Genomic DNA, 18,824 nt, shown 5'->3' on the forward strand with positions numbered 1-18,824 from the left:
CTTAGAAAAGCATCTGTACAGTTCAACAAAGAAAAACAGTTTGAGTCGGGAATGTCACATGAGAGTCTAACATGCTTTCACAAAGACCAGTGTGAGGCTCCTCTGTAGGCTGTAAAGAGCAGAGATCCCTTTTACCTGCACTGAGGTGGGTAGGACTCCTGGTGCAGCAGCATTTTCTGAGAACAGCAGTTTCCTGCAGATTAGAGGATCACTGCAAAATTTACCATGATACTGTTGTCTAATGTGGCTGGGACAGTGCTTCAAACATTTAGAACCAAGGGATTTTTCCTAGATAAATCTCTATATTGCTAGTGATGATAGTGGTGCCACAAACACCGGTGTAGGTTATTTTTCAGAGTTATCCCTTTCCTGCATCGCATTAGTGTTAAGATCATCAGGACCAAATTAGGAATAGAAGGTTGTGAACTTAAAGGTTTTTTTATATATCTGTCAAAGCTTCAGTGCCTAATCAATAGTACCAAGTGTCCAGTATTTTAATATTTATTTAATCAAATGAAAGATTTTTATCATAATAAATTACTGGGTTTAGTAACTTTAAGTCATCAAATGAATTCCATCACTTAAGTCCTGTCTGTAAATTATTCTTGCAAATCTGATTTACAATACATTATAGGCAAAAGAGTAAGCAGCATTGATTACATGCTACTCAAACAGATGCTGCATTAAACATTGCCTTAAACCAGTGTATGGATAAGCCAGGCTGCCTCCAAATTACCAAACTGTCTTTCAGATTGATCCATTTGTTCCAGTTACACTGCAGCCTTATCCCTGGTTTTGCAAAGGATCAAAGGGTACTAGTCCCAGAATTACTCATTTGGTGTTTGACTTTCTGCAGTGTAAATAGTGTGAACTGTAACCTGTAGCAAAGGTTGACGCTACAAGGTAACTAAGTCTATGAAAGCATAGCAAACAAAAAGACCACTAGCTCTTTGCAAGCAAACTAAAGTAATGCAGTAGCCAGGCAGTTTGTTCATTTTTTTAATTTGAGATGATAAATAACAAAAAGAGCCATCTTCTGTAACAAAAAGAGGTAAAATAAAAAAAAAAAAAAAGAAAAAATATTTCTGCATGTTTCCTTATATTCAATGATCATATAAAAGACTTCCAGCACATCTAGTACTTTTAGTATTTATTTTATTACAATATTTATAGAAATGATTTCATATCTTACATATATATCATAAAATATTGTTTAGGAGATAAATAATTTAGTGGTCTTAGTCATGTTAGAAATAGACCTGGGATCTCTAAAAACTAACACAGTTAATTTTGTTTCAAATACTATCTCATTGGGCTATACTGAATGATTTTAGTATATTTAGATGGCAGATATTTTCTGTGTATTTTAGTGACAGTTTTTTCGCTGCAGTTTGCGCTATCTTTTACACTCTTAATGCTCAAAATGTGTTTTCTACTGTTATGAATGTTAATAGACTTTACGCTTTTCTAGATGAAGAAAAAAATAATGTCCATTCTTCTTAATTCTTTGTATCAGTGTTGTACGCTCCTGGAAATTTATTAGAATATACAAAGCTAATTAAAATCCTTTGAACCATACAAATATTAGTACAACATTCATGGCAGGAAGATTCCTTAAAATAAGCTAAATATCAACCTGCCTCTAGGATGTATAACATGTATTGTAAGACTGTGCACTAAAAGCTAACTAGATCACTGTACATACATCCTGTAAGTAAAATGAACTTCAAGATCAAACAGCTGCCTGGAATCTTTAAGATCTTGAGCAGAGAGCACTTGTGTAGTGTGAAGGGATGAAAGCCTGTGTGACTACAATCTGTGGTTTAAGAGCACACATTTTGTGGTCTAAAAATAAAAAAGAGGTTAAAACTATACATCTTGTAGACTGGCAAAACTACCAGTCTAAGCAAGAAATCCACTAGCATGATATATTTTTGGAGAAGTAATGTTTCCTCTGAACTCCACTGACCTGGAGCAAATATAAAGCAGGAACTGCTGGTTAGGTTGACCACACTGCTCTTTTCAATTGTGATATTGCCAATAAAACTTAAAGACAAGCACTTAGGTTTAAAGGCCATCAAACACAACATTATTAAATGGAACGTAAACAAGGTCAGCATATTCTTGCTGGTCTTTGAAATTACATTTGCGCTGCAGCAGAGGCCAGGAAGATGCCCTAAGCACACACCCCATTAATTGGACTCAAAGAATATGTCCATAATAGTTTACTGCTCCCTGAGACCTATAGGTACAGCAGAGTTCCCATCCACACAGCTGCATTCCCCTTCCCCCACTCTTCTCAGAACAGGTTATGCATGACATGCTGCCTCCTGGGATCTGCCCCAGCCCAGGGTAATCAATTAAATGTGCCAAGGCATTGGCAGGGAAAGTCATAACCATACAGCGTCAAAATTACAATAGCGACTGGCTGACGACATAATAGAGTGTGTTCAGATCTGTGCTTTGGCCCTATTCAGCATATCAGTATAGCTTAAACATTTACAAAATACTGCGAAATAATATGTTACTGTAGATGGAGTGTCAGCCCTTTAAGCTACAGTCTCCAGACCAAAACATTTCCAGCAATCTCATCTTGTAACAGGACCTTTTTTATAATATCTTCAATGGTGTGAAAGGGAAAGAGATTCATATCTTTAAAAAATTGTGGGGTTTTCTAGGAGTTTTAAAAAAAGCCTTTGTTCTAAGAAACTTTTTAGAAACCTCAACTTAACTCATATCTGTAACTTCAGTCAAAAAGTGCCTAGAAACAATTACAAAAGTACAAATCGGATGCGATGTTCACAAACTCAGTGCCTGAGAGACTGATGCAGTGCTGGGAGTGCTGATGCCTGCACTGTGACTGCAAAGAGGAAAGGGGGCAGCACACATCAGAATTGGAACTTCTGGCAAGTGATGCCCTAAAGTGCTAAAGGTAGTCAGCAGAGCCTGCCATTGAAAGAGACATGTCTAAAACTCAGGGTCTTGCTCTGTCTGGGACCTACTAGGTATGCCATTCACAATACAATTCATAGGCTACTGGTGCTTTTCCTCCTGAGGTGAAATTTCAGTTCATGTTTGCTGCACTGTCCATCCATTTTGTGTCAAGTCACAACTCCCACTGTTCAAAGATCCAGTTTAGAGGTTCTGGTCTGGCATCTAAGCTCACAACAGTCAGCAGCTCTCTAAGTTGTCTTGTACAAATCCTCTATTTTTAGGTTTGTACAAGGCAGAGAAGTTATCAGGGCAAAGGAGCAAAGCATGATACATTTACTATGAAAGGTCTTCTCAGGCAGGACACCATGGATTTCTCCTGACCCTCATCCCTTGAATGAGTCAAGACTATTCAGGCTAGAATATCAGTATCTTCTCTTTCTTTCCTTTCAACCCTGAGTTTAACCTCCATGTCTCTCCTGCTGCTGGTTGGGGTATAATCTTTCCATCTGCCCAGGACCCTCATGTAGCTATCTTACAGAAACTACTCAGGTACACCACATGTGGAGGGACTGGGGATACGGTATATCCACTAAAGCCATAGTGCCTATCACATTTACTATACACTGAACTTTCTCTCTGTACTCTTTTTCCCCTCCGTGTGCAGACACGTCTGCCATAGGTGGGCACATCAACAGGGATTTATGCAACAACAGTCAAGCACCCGTTTTGTCAAGCACCCTTTCAGTTATTCTGAAGTTCCTGCCTCTTCCTTTTTTTCTTGACGTTTCATCTTCTTGATGACAAGTCAGTACACTTCATAATTCAGAAAGCAAAATCTTCAGGTCAAGAAATCTGTGTTCTTGAGCTGTTACATTTCAAGCTTTTAGTTGTTTGGTAAAAGTAAGAATTAACCTGGTCAGGCAGCGGTGGAGTAGCACATGTTCTGCAGCACACATTCTGGGATTCACAGGAAAGTGCACTGCCTCACTGACTGGCTAAGGCAATTGTCGGTAATCATCTTTCAAGAACTTTCACATTAACATTGCACCATGGCAAGTAGTCTAAAGGACCTCTCAGGATGATCATTCCAACAATAGAAAGGCACATAAAACAAGTTTGCCAAAATGCAGTCACACATGTCCTGAAATGAAGCATCAATCTATGGAATTGCTCTGAAAGAAGGTAACTGGTTAATATCCTTGATGCTGGGTTTCCAGTGCTCTGAGAGCCACATAAGAGCCTATCACAGCCCCAAATGTCTTCTCTATGAAGGTCGACTGCCCTGTAGTGCATTTATGACCAGTCATTTTCTGTGTAGTTTCCAGAGAAGCATTTGAGCAGGCTGTGCATTTGTTCCTCAATTGGCTATTCTCAAATAAAAATTGTTTTAGAGATCCTGAACAATAACACAGCCCTTGGGAGAAAAGCTTCTCTGCATTAGCCATCAGGCTGACACAATGAATGATTACATCCAAGCATAAAATTTAATGAGATTTCTACAAAAATGAGTGACATCTGCATAGCACTCAGGTCCTGGCTAACTGTCATACATTTGTCATCACCAAGGCTTTTGTCCTTTATTAATCTGCTTTCAAGAATGCCTGCTGTTGGAAATGAAAATGCTTTTTAGCAGTCATCCTGCAGGCTGTGTCAGAGCGCACATCTCAGAAAGCATAATGACACATTGTCATGCCTAGGAATGCACTTAAAAGGTTTAAAAAACATGAAAGAACTCCGAAAACAAAATGTATTGAGAATTTAGCAGGAGATGTCTGTGTATGTATACTTTAGATCCTTTAATATAAGCAAGATGCTTGTTCTTTTGCCTCTAATACAGTGGCTAGAAACTCTTTAACAACATTCAGTGTGCATGGGAAAAATAGTGTTGTAGACAAAAAGTAAAAAAGTATTTCCCTTTAATCTTGTTTGTGCTTGGGACCAAGATATAATTCTAGGCCTAGGGCTCCAACCCAGTAAAAGCATATGATTGTATCAAGATCCCAGCTTTCCTTTAAACTTTCCCTCATGGCTACAAATAAAAATTTCACTAATATTTTCCTACATCAACAGATAGCCTGAAACAATAGGTGATGGAGATTGAAGATCACCCTATTTTATTAAATTAGCCCCAGGACTTGCTATTCTGAGATGAAGGCCTGACCTTCCCATCAAAGGCTTCCCATCAAAGAACAGCAAACACTTGGCAGGAAGGCAGGAGTGCAGAGGACACGTTTACTCCTGGGAAGAAAAACAAGTCATTTCAACTGCAAATGAAGATGGGAATCCAGAAGGCCAAGAGTCACAAGGTGTCCAAAGGCATCTACAGCATCAACGTCAAGTCTGATAGCACTCAAAGCAAGCGAAGAGAAGAGACTCCCAGCACTGAAGCTGCTCACCACCATCCACGGAAGTGGAAAAACTTGTTTCCTGGGCTTCTGTGAAGCAATTGCAGCGTGTGATGGAGCCAGTCTTTTTCCATTATACATCCATAATACTAGACTTCACTGAATTCCTTCCATTCCAGGGATGGAAGGAATTGAATCCCTTGAATTTCAAACATTGATTTGTCTTTGTTGTTATTGTTGTTATTTCTAAACACCATGCATTTCCAACATTTTAATGTCAATTGTTTGTAGATCACTGTCAAACAAAGAGAGGCAAAGTGGCTAATGTAAATTGCTTTCTCATTTAAAGGATTCAGTGTCTCTTTCAATTCTGAAGCTACTGAGCCCAGCTATTACAAAACTCTGATCATACTGTTATCACAGTTCATGTAAACATGCTTTTGTTGAAGGCATATCAGAGGAAATATAAAGCTGCTTGCAGCTGCAAATGGCAAAAAAATCACAGGAACTAAGAATATTTCTGTTAATGGGGATTCTTAGCCTTTGTTTTTAGATAAACTTGCTTCTACTCATGAACTAAGGATTTTAGCCACCAAAAGATTTGATTGAATGAAATAGCACTAAAATATAATAATGCTGAGCTCAATGATGCAGAAATCCTAGCTACAGCTGCACCAGACCTGAGTTTTTGCCACCGTGATTTGCAGTTGCTAAGCTCTGACAGTTCAGCAAGTGGGACTGCACCACTCATCACGGCTTGTGGCAACAGAGGTATACAAAGGGTCTGTTCCACTACAGCTCATGCTACATGCAAGCAGCATTGGGCTTCTACGGAAATGTAACAGCAGTTGCTTTCTATTACTAAAGCTGTTTCTATCACCACCCTTCCTGCAGTTTCATTCTGGGAGAAAGTTTCCAGTAGCGCATTTCTGATTCCACAGTCCACCATCTCTGTAGGAGCAGAAGCAAAACTTCAGCCTTCAACAACAGGACGGAAAAGAATCAGAAGGATTTTGGATGCTAAGAGAATCCAGATTTTTCATAAATAAATATAGCTATTAATAATATTAACATTAAAACTACAGCAGTTTTAAGTCCTGCCCTTCAGTACTTATATAGGCTTCTACATGAAAGAAACCAGAAGAAAGATGTTTATTCTGCTTTTACCCATGACAGAGATGCGCATTTTCCCCTAAACATCTGATTACAGCAACTGTGGAAGAGGATCCTGAACCAGGAGAACCTTGCCACTGATTTAGCTTGGCAAGTGCAAATGAACAATGTTTTATAACACCAGTAATATCAATATCAGAAAGAACTGAAGAAAATTGGGGTGGGAATGGGACATTACAGCCACATTTTAATTTGCAAAGTCATGGTTGTTACCACATGCCTCACTTATTGGATGAGTTACATGGCCTGTACAAATGGTGATTAGCATATTCTCATTTGGTTCATCTAAGTAGAATAAATAATCCTTTAATTTCTTTAAAGTGAGAAGTTGTGGGTTTTTTTGCTTGTTTTTAATGGACCCATAGTAGCTCTCTGCCTTCAAAATATTTGGGTCTGGGTTTTGTTTTTGTTTTAATAGCTTTAAATCAAAGAGTTGAATCAAAACAGCTGTACTTCCAGCAGGATAGTAATTCAGGAGGTTTCCCTGAATGAGTGAATTTGAGAAGGATGAATGCTGCATTCTTGATTCAGTTATTACCAATATTATTGTTCTTCAAGAAGCAATCCACCTGTGCTTCATTTTGATCACTATTTGTCTTTCCTGCTGACAAGGAAATGCTGACAATATTCACACAGAAGATGTGACTGCAACTGTTCAGTCTAACCTGCATGCTTCTTTTAAAGTTCCTCATTTTTTCCTTTAATTTCAGGTTCAGAACAATTATAATGGAGGATTGGAGGATTTATCTTTTTTTTAATCTGTTTCTATTTCTAGTTCTTCCACTGTCACTCTGACAAGTTAATTGATACTCATCCATGCAGCATTTAAACAGTAGAAACAATCACAGTTTACCAGCAGAAATCATGGAAATGAGGTACCTCTGTGATGTAGTTGTATTTTAACCCTTGTATTTCACGGATATTGAACTCCAGGGAGTCCCTACAGAATGCATCTCCTCTACTATTACTGCTCCTCTGCGATGATGGTGTAGTCTGTTTGATTATTCCATTTTATTTCTAGGTCCTCCTGGTCCCCCAGGGGTTGTAATAGTGGAGGAAATTTCAGACACAACAGCAACACTCTCCTGGAGTCCTGGGGCAGACAATCACAGCCCTATCTCCCTCTACAACCTGCAAGCACGCAGTCCATTTTCTCTTGGCTGGCAGACAGTAAAAACAGGTGAGAAAAACTTTCAAACAGAGCAACTAAACTGTTCAAAACTCCTGCTCATCACAATAATAATCACTGGCAACTGCAGGGACAGATAGAACAATGACAAATTAAAAGCACTGATTGTTTTTTTCTTTCTTTCTTCATTCCTTTTATGTTACTTAGCAACAGCTCTGAAAGGACAACACAAAGACACCTGCCATGCTGCATCTGTGAATAAGTAGAAAGCTCTCCCCTATATCTTTCAATCTGTGTCTTTTCAGGAGTACCACAGTGCCAAAAACCTAGCTGTGATTTATGACATATTAGATCCTTGATGTTTATCATTTCTAATGGCAATATTATATCAGAGTCCACTTGCCATTGAGACACTTGCATGTGAGCCTCAGATTTTTGAGTGAACTACACATTTCTTTACTGTCTCCAGTTCCAGATGTGATAAGTGGTGACATGGAGTCTGCTATGGCTGTTGAACTGAACCCTTGGGTGGAGTATGAGTTCAGAGTTGTAGCAACCAACAAAATTGGGACTGGAGACCCAAGTACACCATCGCGAGTGATCAGAACCAATGAAGCAGGTAAGAAGAGGATAAAAAAGTTAATTTTCTAGGACTATCAGAAACAAGAACTTTTATATTTAAATATATAATAATAGGCCTATACCCTTCTCCCTGGTACGCCTCTGTGTGTTCAGTAATCACTGCTCCAGGGTGATATTTTTTGTAATGAGGAGCCATTTTGTTTTAATTACAGGAATAATGTTTAATTATTTTAAATAATATATTATTTAAATTATTATTTTGATAGTAAACAAAAATGTCAAATAAACCCATTTTCTGCTGTCTTACTCCATCCAGACTACTTTACTTTTCATCTGGTTTACGCTTAAGCTATTGCTGCCTGCCCTGTAGCAGGCTTCCACTGCTTTTCAGCTGTAGGCTTTCAGTCTCTTCAAACAACTGCTTCTGAGCATTCTTTCCCTCCTTATTTTTCATAACTTCTTTACTTGAAGGTGCACAGAGTTTTTTTCAGCAAGAGGGGAAAGTCATGGAAAGCAGCTTAATATGAAGTATCTTGTGCTCTAAGTGTTTCTTTGTCATGCACACTCTACCATAAATTGTTACTGCATTTAAAAAAATTTCATTGTCTTTCTAACTGGGATAGTACTGTGAGAGCCCGGGAAAAATGTTTTGCATCCTATTTGGGACTCAGGAAAATTGCAGTGGTCTCACAAAGCTTGCAATCATTGTAAGTAACTTGGGCAGAATGAAGAGACAAAAAGAGGGATTGGGAATCTGAGAAATATCCTTAGGCAGCTTGAGAAACACAGTTTAAGAGGCAGAATGAGATAGAGAGAGGGTTTGAATAAAGCCTCAAAAGAGAACTGCATCTCAGAAGACTTTCAGATTATTCTTTATTCTTTGTTATTTAGGAGGCCTAGAGAGTTTTGATTTGATTTTGATGTTTCTTCAGATGAATAATTTGTAAGTATTTTGTTGATCATACCTAATAGAAGAGTGCCAAATTCAAAGATTCCACTTGAATTTGAAAGTGTGATTGATTTTGTAGTTGTGAATATTCTGGACAAATACAGCAGTTGTGTTGCACTCTTTCTTCTCATTAAGGCAGATTGTAAGACTTACAAGTAGCAATGCCAAAATGTGTCCACCTCTCGCATTCTGAAATAAAATTCTTATCCTTTAAAGTATGTTAATCCTGTGCCTCAGCTCCATAGTTCACCAGTCTGTGTATATGCCATTCACATTCACAGCAGAATTTTCAGGCTGGTTTTCTTAGACAGGACCACAGAATTGACTGAATAATCAGGGCTGGAAGGGATCTTGGGAGATCTCTAGTCCAGCCTTCTGCTCAAAGCTGGGTAAACTGGCTTCAGAGCAGATTGTTCAGGGCTTTGTCCAGTGTTGTCTTTGTAACCTCCAAGGAGGGAGATTGCACATCCTTTCTGGACAACCTGTGCAAGCAGTTAACTAATCTCATTGTGATTTTAATTTCAATATATCCAGCTGGAGATCCCCATATATCAACTTATGACCACTGTCTCTTGCTCTCCCACTGTCCCACCCTGCACCACTGTGCAGACCCCATCTCTGTCTCCTCAGTGACCTCCCCATAGGCACTGGGAGCTACTGTTAGCACCCCCAAAGCCATCTCCGCTCAAGGCTGAACAAGTCTGAACCAGCTTCCCCAGCCTTTCCTCACAAGGCAAATGCTCCAGTCCCACCATTCCAGTGGCCTCCTGTGAACCTCCTCTAGTCAATCAATGTCTTTCTCATTGTGGCACCCAGAACTGGCTGCGCTGTTTCAGATGAAGTCTAACAAACCTATCTTCAGTTGTATTAAGACTTTTTTTTTTTACTACAAATAACTGTGTAGTTGCTGGCTGATATTAAATTTCACTGTGCAATCACCTAACTGCACTGAAGTGATTTGATTCCCCTTCATGCATGTGGAAGCATGCTTTCTTTCCAACTATCCTCCTCATCTTCTGAAAGCTCCCCACAGTGTGAAACTTGGTAACTATATAGCAGAAAATTCAGATGCTACTCATGTTGTTCTGTAAGAAAAGAAGGAAAGGGAAATGAAATAAAAACCACCAGCTACTTTCATCTCAAATGATTTTCAAAAAAAAACTCTTATATTTCACTACCATTTTTCTTTTCTTGATTTTGTTCCATGTTTCATTGGAAGTGAAAATACTTCTAGACCCAAATTTTTGAATGACTATTTATTCAGGGGGTACTTATCACAGGGAACAAAAATATTCTGGAAAAAGTTTATCCTGGAATAGGGATTATGTTATCCTGTAATAGGGATTATTTTTTTTCACATATATGAATATGTTCCCTGTGTTTGAAAGGATGGTTCAGGATTTCAATCAGACAGATATATTTAACTTGTGAGTGAATGTTCTTATCATAAACTGAGGTTTGAAAATGTCAGATTTCCTCTAGCTGTCATGTTTTTGAGGTTTCTTCTTTTTCTTTCCCAGTGTTTATTGAACAAAGGCTGTATTTACTAAAACACATTCCTACAACACTAATGAAAGTTGTCTTCATGCACATCCATTTTTAGCATTCCTTTGGACAATCACTGCAACTTCACCTCTGTAAAAATGAATTAGAATCATAGAATCATAGAATAGTTAGGGTTGGAAAGGACCTTAAGATCATCTAGTTCCAACCCTCCTGCCATGGGCAGGGACACCTCACACTAAACCACATCACCCAAGGCTCTGTCCAACCTGGCCTTTAACACTACCAGGGATGGAGCATTCACCTCTTCCCTGGGCAACCCATTCCAGTGTTTCACCACCCTTACAGTAAAGAACTTCCTCTTTATATCCAATATAAACTTCCCCTGTTTAAGTTTTAACCCATTACCCCTTGTCCTGTCACTACAGTCTCTAATGAAGAGTCCCTCCCCAGCATCCCTATAGGCCCCCTTCAGATACTGGAAGGCTGCTAGGAGGTCTCCACGCAGCCTTCTCTTCTCCAGGCTGAACAGCCCCAGCTTTCTCAGCCTATCTTCATACGTTATTCATGAAATAGTAATCCTGGGACAGACAAAGCATGCAATGTACAGTGTATTTTCACTCAGTGTTTGGTATTAATTTCTGGGTAATACTCCACTATTGCTGCTACCAGAAGGAACAGTTTTAAACTCAAGTGGCAATGATCTGCACTCCAGTATGTGGGGGTCCTCCTGATAAACAGCAATGTAGCTGATAACAATATAGGCCTTCCTGAATAATAAATCAGCAACACATTAGTTCAAATAGGAAAAATGGCACACTAGTTGCTTACTTGCACTTTCAGCTTCCCAGTTAGGAATAGCTTTTTGCTACCAGATTTACAGCTGCAAAATGTCATTTTAGAAGGGAGCATTTTGTAGTATGACATTGAAATCCAGACAGCTGCCAGTAAAACAACTCAACAGCCTTCAGAGAAATTGAAACTGAATTTATTTGGTGTGCCTGCTTAACACGGCATGGAACAGCAGAAGTTTGTAGCCATCACCTCAATTTCAAAAGACTTTCTGTAAGAAAAGATTTGGTTTCTGTTTCAGTTCTGAATGGTTTGGGGGTTTCCGTTGGTTATTTTGGTGTTTTGTTTTTTTTTGTAGAAAAGGTAGGTTCAATATTCTATAGAGGGAATGAGAAGATGGGAGTTACAATAAGACATAATTGCCCAGTTTTTTAGAATCTGCAAAGAGCTGTGAAGTCAGAACACAATGGACTCTGCTTTAAACAAAGAACCATTAATAAAAAAAAACAAAAAAACAATCAACTTGTTACACATACAGTTCTCTGCAAAAGAGCATGCTGCTTATTATTTTTATGGCACTTTTGAAATGACTTCATAGAATCATAGAATCATGACATGTTTCAGCAGAAGCATTTTTTTGCTAAAAAAATAAAATAAAAAAGTAGCCACTTTTTCCTGATCTTCAGATATTCCCAAAGTGCAGATCCTGTTTGGCTCTCTCCTCTGAGACAGAGACTGTGTGAATTATCACCCTTGGTATAGTTTTCAGATGCCAACAGGAAATCTAATAATAGTTTTCTCTGGATTTCATATCTGGTTTTCCAGATTAGCACATTAATATCTGTCTTGGTGCACCCAGTCATCCATTATTTTTAAGAATGCCTCTAATAGCTATTTTTATCTGAAGGCTTCCAGGGAAAATCTCTGTTAAGATGGGATCCAGTTCTAATACCATAGCTTTCAAGTTGTAAAAGACATATACTTGAAAGGACATATTTCAGAAAGAACATGGCATCAGTCTCTCTACTTACGAACCAGGCAGAGCAACCTGGCTATTTTCAGTGATCACAGATGTGCCCCACAAGTGAAAACAGGTAGGCTGCCCTGCACTGGGTAAAATTCCAGAAATACCAGTCCCCCAGTGGAGAAGGTGACTGTGTCTCATGCTTAAATGAGAGTTGAGATCCACCAGGCTGAATGATAACTGTGTAGACAACCCACAGAGGCAGCAAATCTGTGATTCTGCTTCCCGTATTTTATACTTAAGTGGAAATTGTCATCTTTAATTTAATGGCACAAGCTAATTTGACTGGAGACTGAAGGCTTTTTCTCTCCCCACACCTCGCTTACTTTATCACTTCTTCCCCATGATGAGAGCAACATTTCATATTAGACCATTATCTAAAAATACCCATGAAAACAATACTAGGGATGCTATAAGGAAATCAACAGAATAATAAACAGGTTTCCACTTGCTTTAATTTTCTAATTAAATTCTAATCTTATTACTTAGTTCGTATTTAGTTAACATGATTGCTTTTCATAGCTACTTTCATCAGAATGGATAATACTGCAATTTTCTGGCACATCTAACTTTTAGCCAGCTGCTGCATTTCTGTCAGTTCTAGCCTTGATACATATTTTACAGGTCTACAAGGTGAAAAGAGCCAATAACATGAATTTAAACATGTCTGGCATTCCACTAAGGCAGTCGGTCATTTGAAGCCTGGGGCAAAGCATCAATTACATTATCTATTCATGGGAAAACATGGGGAGAGAGAAATTGAGTAGAATCAAAGTTTAACCTGCTAATCATGCATGCAAACTTGATTTTACAAGGTAACAATGATGTAGTGCACTCTATTAGTAACAGGTTATACTCAGGCTTTATCTTTAATAAGTTCTTATTTTCCATTATGTTGCACTTACTTTCAGCTAGAAATTCTTCATAGTGTAACAGGAAAGGCCTCTGTCCAGGGGAAAAAAAAAAAAAGAAAGATACCTGGTTTAGACTGATTTTGTTTTAGGGTTTTTCTGTTGCTGGGAGTGGTGCTCTCTTTGTTTGTGACCTGTATAAAAGAAGCTTCAGCTTTTCCCATTGTCATAAGTATTTTTTGCTCTTAAAAAAATAATTAATAACCTCCTGTATATGTGACATTTGGAGATGATTACATGGGCTACTAGAAAATGTGCTTTTCCATAGAGAAAAACAAAGGAGGATATACCCATGATTGCATGGGTATATTTAGAAACAATAGGCTGCTAATGCATACTATTGCAGGCTCAATATAATATGCACTATATATTGGCAAACAATCAAAATGTGTGTGATGCCAAAAGAATAACAGGAAGGCTAAGGAATTGGTTTTCTGGCATATATATAATAGCTTTTGAGATTTCAGTCCTATATGTGGGGATCTGGAGGCTGTTCAGACACAGATGACACATGACAGGATTATCAGTGAATAGATCTGAATTCTGTCCCCTACTAAACTACTAATATTAAAAACACAGATGAAGTGAGAAAGGAAATGCAGATCCTGAGACCAGTTGGGGCATCCCTGTTTTCCACTAGTTGAATAGAGTGTATTATCCACTTCTGAGATGCTAGCACGTTTTGCATTCCTGAACAGATGAGATGTGAAATGTTTCGTGGGAGGGTGTGAACTTGAGGGCTGGCCTTCACACATTGAAAGGGTTTTCACTTATCATCCCTGTTTTCCAGATGTGTACTGCAGGAGATACAAATAGGAGACAGATACACACACACACACACATATATATAAAATCTATATAGAAAGGAAAAGAACTGAGAAGAAAATGGCCTTGGGTGATATGATTTAGCGTAAGGTGTCCCTGCCCACGGCAGTGGGGTTGGAACTAGATGGTCTTAAGGTCCTTTCCAACCCTAACAATTCTGTGATTCTATGATTCTATGAAAATACTGATGAATGTGCTGTTGCTTTGGTCCTCACACAAAGAAGTGCTGCAACAAACCCTTTCCTTCTAAACCATACATTATCCACAACTAAGAGAGCTAGTTTTCAAACTCCATTTGTACTTTGAAATTCGTAAGGTTTGGGTAAGATTTTGGAAGTGGTAGTTAATATCATAGCTATGAAACCATGACTATTTGGGGTGGATGTTAGCTTCCCTTCAAGCATTCCACTGTGTCCAATATTTTGAAAACTGCTCTCTGCTTGTGTTTAAACTAGTTCTAAAAGTTTCCCTCTCTTCACTCTGCCCTTATTTTTATTTATCAATGAAAACTGTGGGTTCTGGTAGACCGTAAAGATGAGCTCAATCAAAGATTTTGGGTACTTGCTTTTGGGCAAAATATTGAAAATTGTTATATATTTCATTCTGACATTATAATGAATGAAATATAGCCATTTGTGTTTTAAAAACAGGTACAGTTTGAATTTTACACGTAGGTGGCATTATCGGCACTTTTCGGCACTTTATAACCACTGCTCCCATACACAAAGCCCTCAGCAGCACTAGTTCTGTGCGTACATTTTGTCCTAAACAAACACCACAGTTTTTCATGCATAAGATATGCCTGAATTATTAAACAACTTGCCTCAGCTTCATATATAAGCTTTACCTTTCCATATCACCTTTCCTTCATTAATAGTTTAAGCATATTGTCAAATGCTCCATAGGACTGCTGAGGGCTACATTCTTTGTGCCTGCTCTTAGACAAAATTTTGAAGGTTTTTTTTGTTTGGTGTAGGGGTTATAAGTTTTAATAGTGTTTAATTTCACTTTCATTTTCAGCATATCACAGTACTTCCATGAAAATGTAAACACAATAAAAAAAAAACCCTGCTGTTTCTGTTTAAATCAAACTCCTGGCAGAGTCATTTCAAGATTTTTGTTTGTTTGTCTCAAGTGGATGTTTCAACATCAGCTTGTGCCGGCATACACCATTATTTACTTTGACCTACATCTGGTAACTGTGTCTTTCAGAGCACAGGTTTTAGTGACTATTTGTTGTTCTCATTACCGGAACAACAAAGAGACCTGGATTTTAACTCCCAGCATTGCAAGTCGTTGCAGAAACAAATAAAAATAGGAGATGACCTGATCCCAAAGAGCTTATGGTCTAAGAATAAAACAGGAGACAGGTGAGAATAGGTAGCTGACAAAGGGGCTTATGAGAAGGGTTTGATCAGAATCACAGGCATAGGATCAAGCTAAGCATAGTCACATTTTATGATCCTAAGGACCAGTTTTAAGCAAAGGAAACATTCATTTTCCAGTTGGTGATGTTCTCTCATCTTCTTGTTAAATGAGACATACTAATACACAAAGAGCTCTTTGCTACTAATTGGGGTGTATTTATCCAGAAGAAATGATACTGAATTTCTCAGCTTTGATAAACATTAAAGAAAAGAGTTCCTAATGTCCTCATTCCCCAGGCTCAATGGATCCTGTCCAGGAGCCAAGTTTAGTCATCATGCTTTGGTGCAAGTGCATCTCCATGAGTGTCACTTCTGAGAATTAACAACTTAAAGACTGGAAAGTCACTAATTGCATGGCAATAAACGTAGGCTATGAATAAGTAAATTCAGATATAGCACTGATATAAAGGTGATGCTGCTGAAAGGTTTGCTAGTATGTAAGCTCAGTGCCTTGCAAAAACTGTTTTCTTTTAATAGTTTTCTTCTCTTAATAGTTACTTATTTCCAAATGTCCTCCTCTAAGTGTGTATAATCTGCTTTGGTGCAGTGCAGAGGAAATTTATTCCTTTGACACATTTATTCTTTTAATGGTTATTCATTTGAGAGAGTTTCACTGTGTGAATGTACATTTTAGTTTGGTGCAAAAGAAATCCATCGTTTTGACAGTTTTATTCTTGTAACATTTATTCATTTAAATAGGTCTTCAGTCTGCAAAACTGTTAATAAGAAAACTCTAGAAGGAGGACACTGCAGGTTAAATAAGCCCATCATGTTGTGTGCTTCAAAGGAGTACAGCATACTCTCTCATCAGGAACATGGCACCTACATAAAAACTTCATCTTTATAACTTTATCTTTATAACTTACCCCCAAAAAATCTCTTAAAAGGCAAGAGAAAAATGGGTGCTACACAAGGTTTAAATATGCTCCATTAGAGATGGCCTCACAATTTTTGCTTGTTAAATAACTGACAGATGATTCTTCATCTGCATCTTTTCACTGTAGAACATTCATCCCAGTGTTGCACACTGATTATTTTTGTTTATTTATTAAATTAAGGAAGGAAAAGAACACAGATAAAATGTAAATCAGAAGCAATTCATAAGCTTTGTGGGTCTGCAACATTTATGTAATAAAACAGAATAGGACTTAGGTTCTTTAAAGGGGAGTTCAGAGTTCAAACAGATAATACACAAATGAATTCTGAAATTTTATGTGAACTTCCAGGATCTAGTAAAAACTACACTTTCATTGATCTTAATTTGTTAATGATCAACATGGAAAATAAAGAGTACTGAACATTTATTTAAATGTATTTTTCTTTGTATAGTTCAAAGGCACTGTGCTACACAATAAATCAGCTAAAGAGAACACTCTTTCTCAGTTAATGCCTCACAGTGTGTTTCTACCAATGACCTATGTACTGCTGTAAAGAAGAAAAGTTTTTCACTTAGGACATATTTAATCAAATAAAGAAAGCAAATGAAATCAAAACATTAATCATTTGGAAAGCACTAAGTAAGATAAAAGAAATCATACAACTCCAGTGGAACAATTAAGATTTTTAGTTTTGCAAAATATGATAACCAAATTCACACTGTTGGTGATAATTATAATTACTTTTAAAGAATTTCATCAGCTGCTCATAGGTGCTTTTAAAACCATAATTGTAGCCTCAGTTTTAAAGAACTGTGTAGTACTGATTCCAGCCCTATGAAAGAAATGATAGAGGATGTTTAAGCATGGTTACTTTAAAATTTCTGAAAATTGCCTTCCTGATAAAGCATACAAGAAAGATTTGCAAGAACTGACATTCAAAATCCCTAATGACCTGGAAACAGTAGAGACATACCATTTGTGGCCTAAGACTTTACTTGAAGTCTGAAATATGTCAAGCTCTTCCCTGACATTTGTTTTTGAGTTGTCTATTCAAAAAATACAAATATTATCACGATAGTTCCTGGTTTGCCTCTTAGATGATCTGTATATTAAAATTCTGACTAAGCTGCAGAAGGCATCCTACTTAAGCAGCTTTTTTTCAGTATTATTTGTCTTCTTAGCTGATGCTTTGTTTGAGTTTACCAGCTTGACTGTAGCTCTGAAATGAAACTGGAGCAAATTTTCTTGACCACAGACTGCTATGTTTGTTATTTCTGTTCTGATTTAACAGCCTTATATCTGCTGCAGCAACTTATTACTATGGGGAAAACTTTAATAACTTGGACATTTTGTTTTGTTTAGCTTTGTTTTTTTTTTGTTTTTCCTTTTTGCTCACAGTTCCAAAGACACCTCCAGCTAATGTAAGTGGCAGAAGTGGAAGGCGACATGAATTAGTAATAGCATGGGAGGTAAGGGAATTTTCTGATTAAAGGCTTTGTTTCATGTTTACTTCTTGAGAGCAAAGTAAAGAGTAGTGTACTGGGGTTTCCTTACATCAAATCTTGGCAGGACATGTACACAAAATACTGTTCTCTAAATATGTTCTAAAGTTTTGAAGCAATGTGCATTTTCATGTGGTTTGAGTAGAGGACACTATAGTAGCAGCTCAATAGCTGTGCTAATTATTAAATCTTTTCTTCCTGGCCTACTGCTTGGGTTGATTTTATTTTTCTGGATCTTATGTAGATGCTACATTAGATGAAATAATAGCTATGGGAATAGAGGGAAAGCCTTGTAGCTGTTTTGTGCTTTTTGGTTTTGTTTTTGTTTTTTAACTTGAGAATTATTTGGTTTAAGCATTTAGTAAGAATATAAAACTAAAGACTTGAAATAGACCTTTATTTTGGGAAGATATTTGTGATACAAGATAAAACGCAGATGCGTGACTGCATTAGTGGGCAACTGCAGGAATTGCTTTCTCTGCTAATCGTAAATGATGCAGGAGAACAGAGACTTTTCTTGAGGACTTTTCAAAACTTCTAGATTCATTATAAAGTTTCAGATTCAGAAAATGTACATGTACCATATACATACGTATAAACCCAAGAACAATTACATCAAATAAGGACATGGGATTTTAATGATAAACATTTTAGCCTAGCCAACTTTAGGAGAGATTCAGATAGTAAGAAACACACAGAATTCTAACTGCTTAAAATGGTGAATTTTAGGACATCTTAAAAGGCTGTATTCCGTTGGCATATTTGCCTTCTCCTACACCAGCTAGCTGAAACAACTGATAGAGCAGATTTGCTTTATAGTCTATAACTATAAACAGCAGCAACTCTCCTA

General features: G+C 37.6%; 1 protein-coding gene across 8 annotated transcripts in view; it reads left to right on the plus strand.

The window, feature by feature from the left end:
* CNTN5 (contactin 5) overlaps window positions 1–18,824 on the plus strand; it is a 642,522-nt gene that overhangs the window by 598,147 nt on the left and 25,551 nt on the right. For 7 of the 8 annotated variants that reach the window (XM_062607752.1, XM_062607746.1, XM_062607745.1 and 4 more), the window contains 3 exons: window positions 7,474–7,632; window positions 8,051–8,200; window positions 17,871–17,941. In XM_062607752.1, the coding sequence (XP_062463736.1) occupies window positions 7,474–7,632; window positions 8,051–8,200; window positions 17,871–17,941 (380 nt within the window). The remainder of the gene's footprint in view (window positions 1–7,473; window positions 7,633–8,050; window positions 8,201–17,870; window positions 17,942–18,824) is intronic. The other variant, XM_062607749.1, reaches the window with a different exon arrangement.

The sequence above is a fragment of the Pezoporus occidentalis genome, unplaced genomic scaffold, assembly GCF_034315485.1.
Source record: "Pezoporus occidentalis ecotype Australia unplaced genomic scaffold, CSIRO_AGI_Poc_V1 ctg125, whole genome shotgun sequence".
NCBI lineage: Eukaryota > Metazoa > Chordata > Aves > Psittaciformes > Psittacidae > Pezoporus > Pezoporus occidentalis.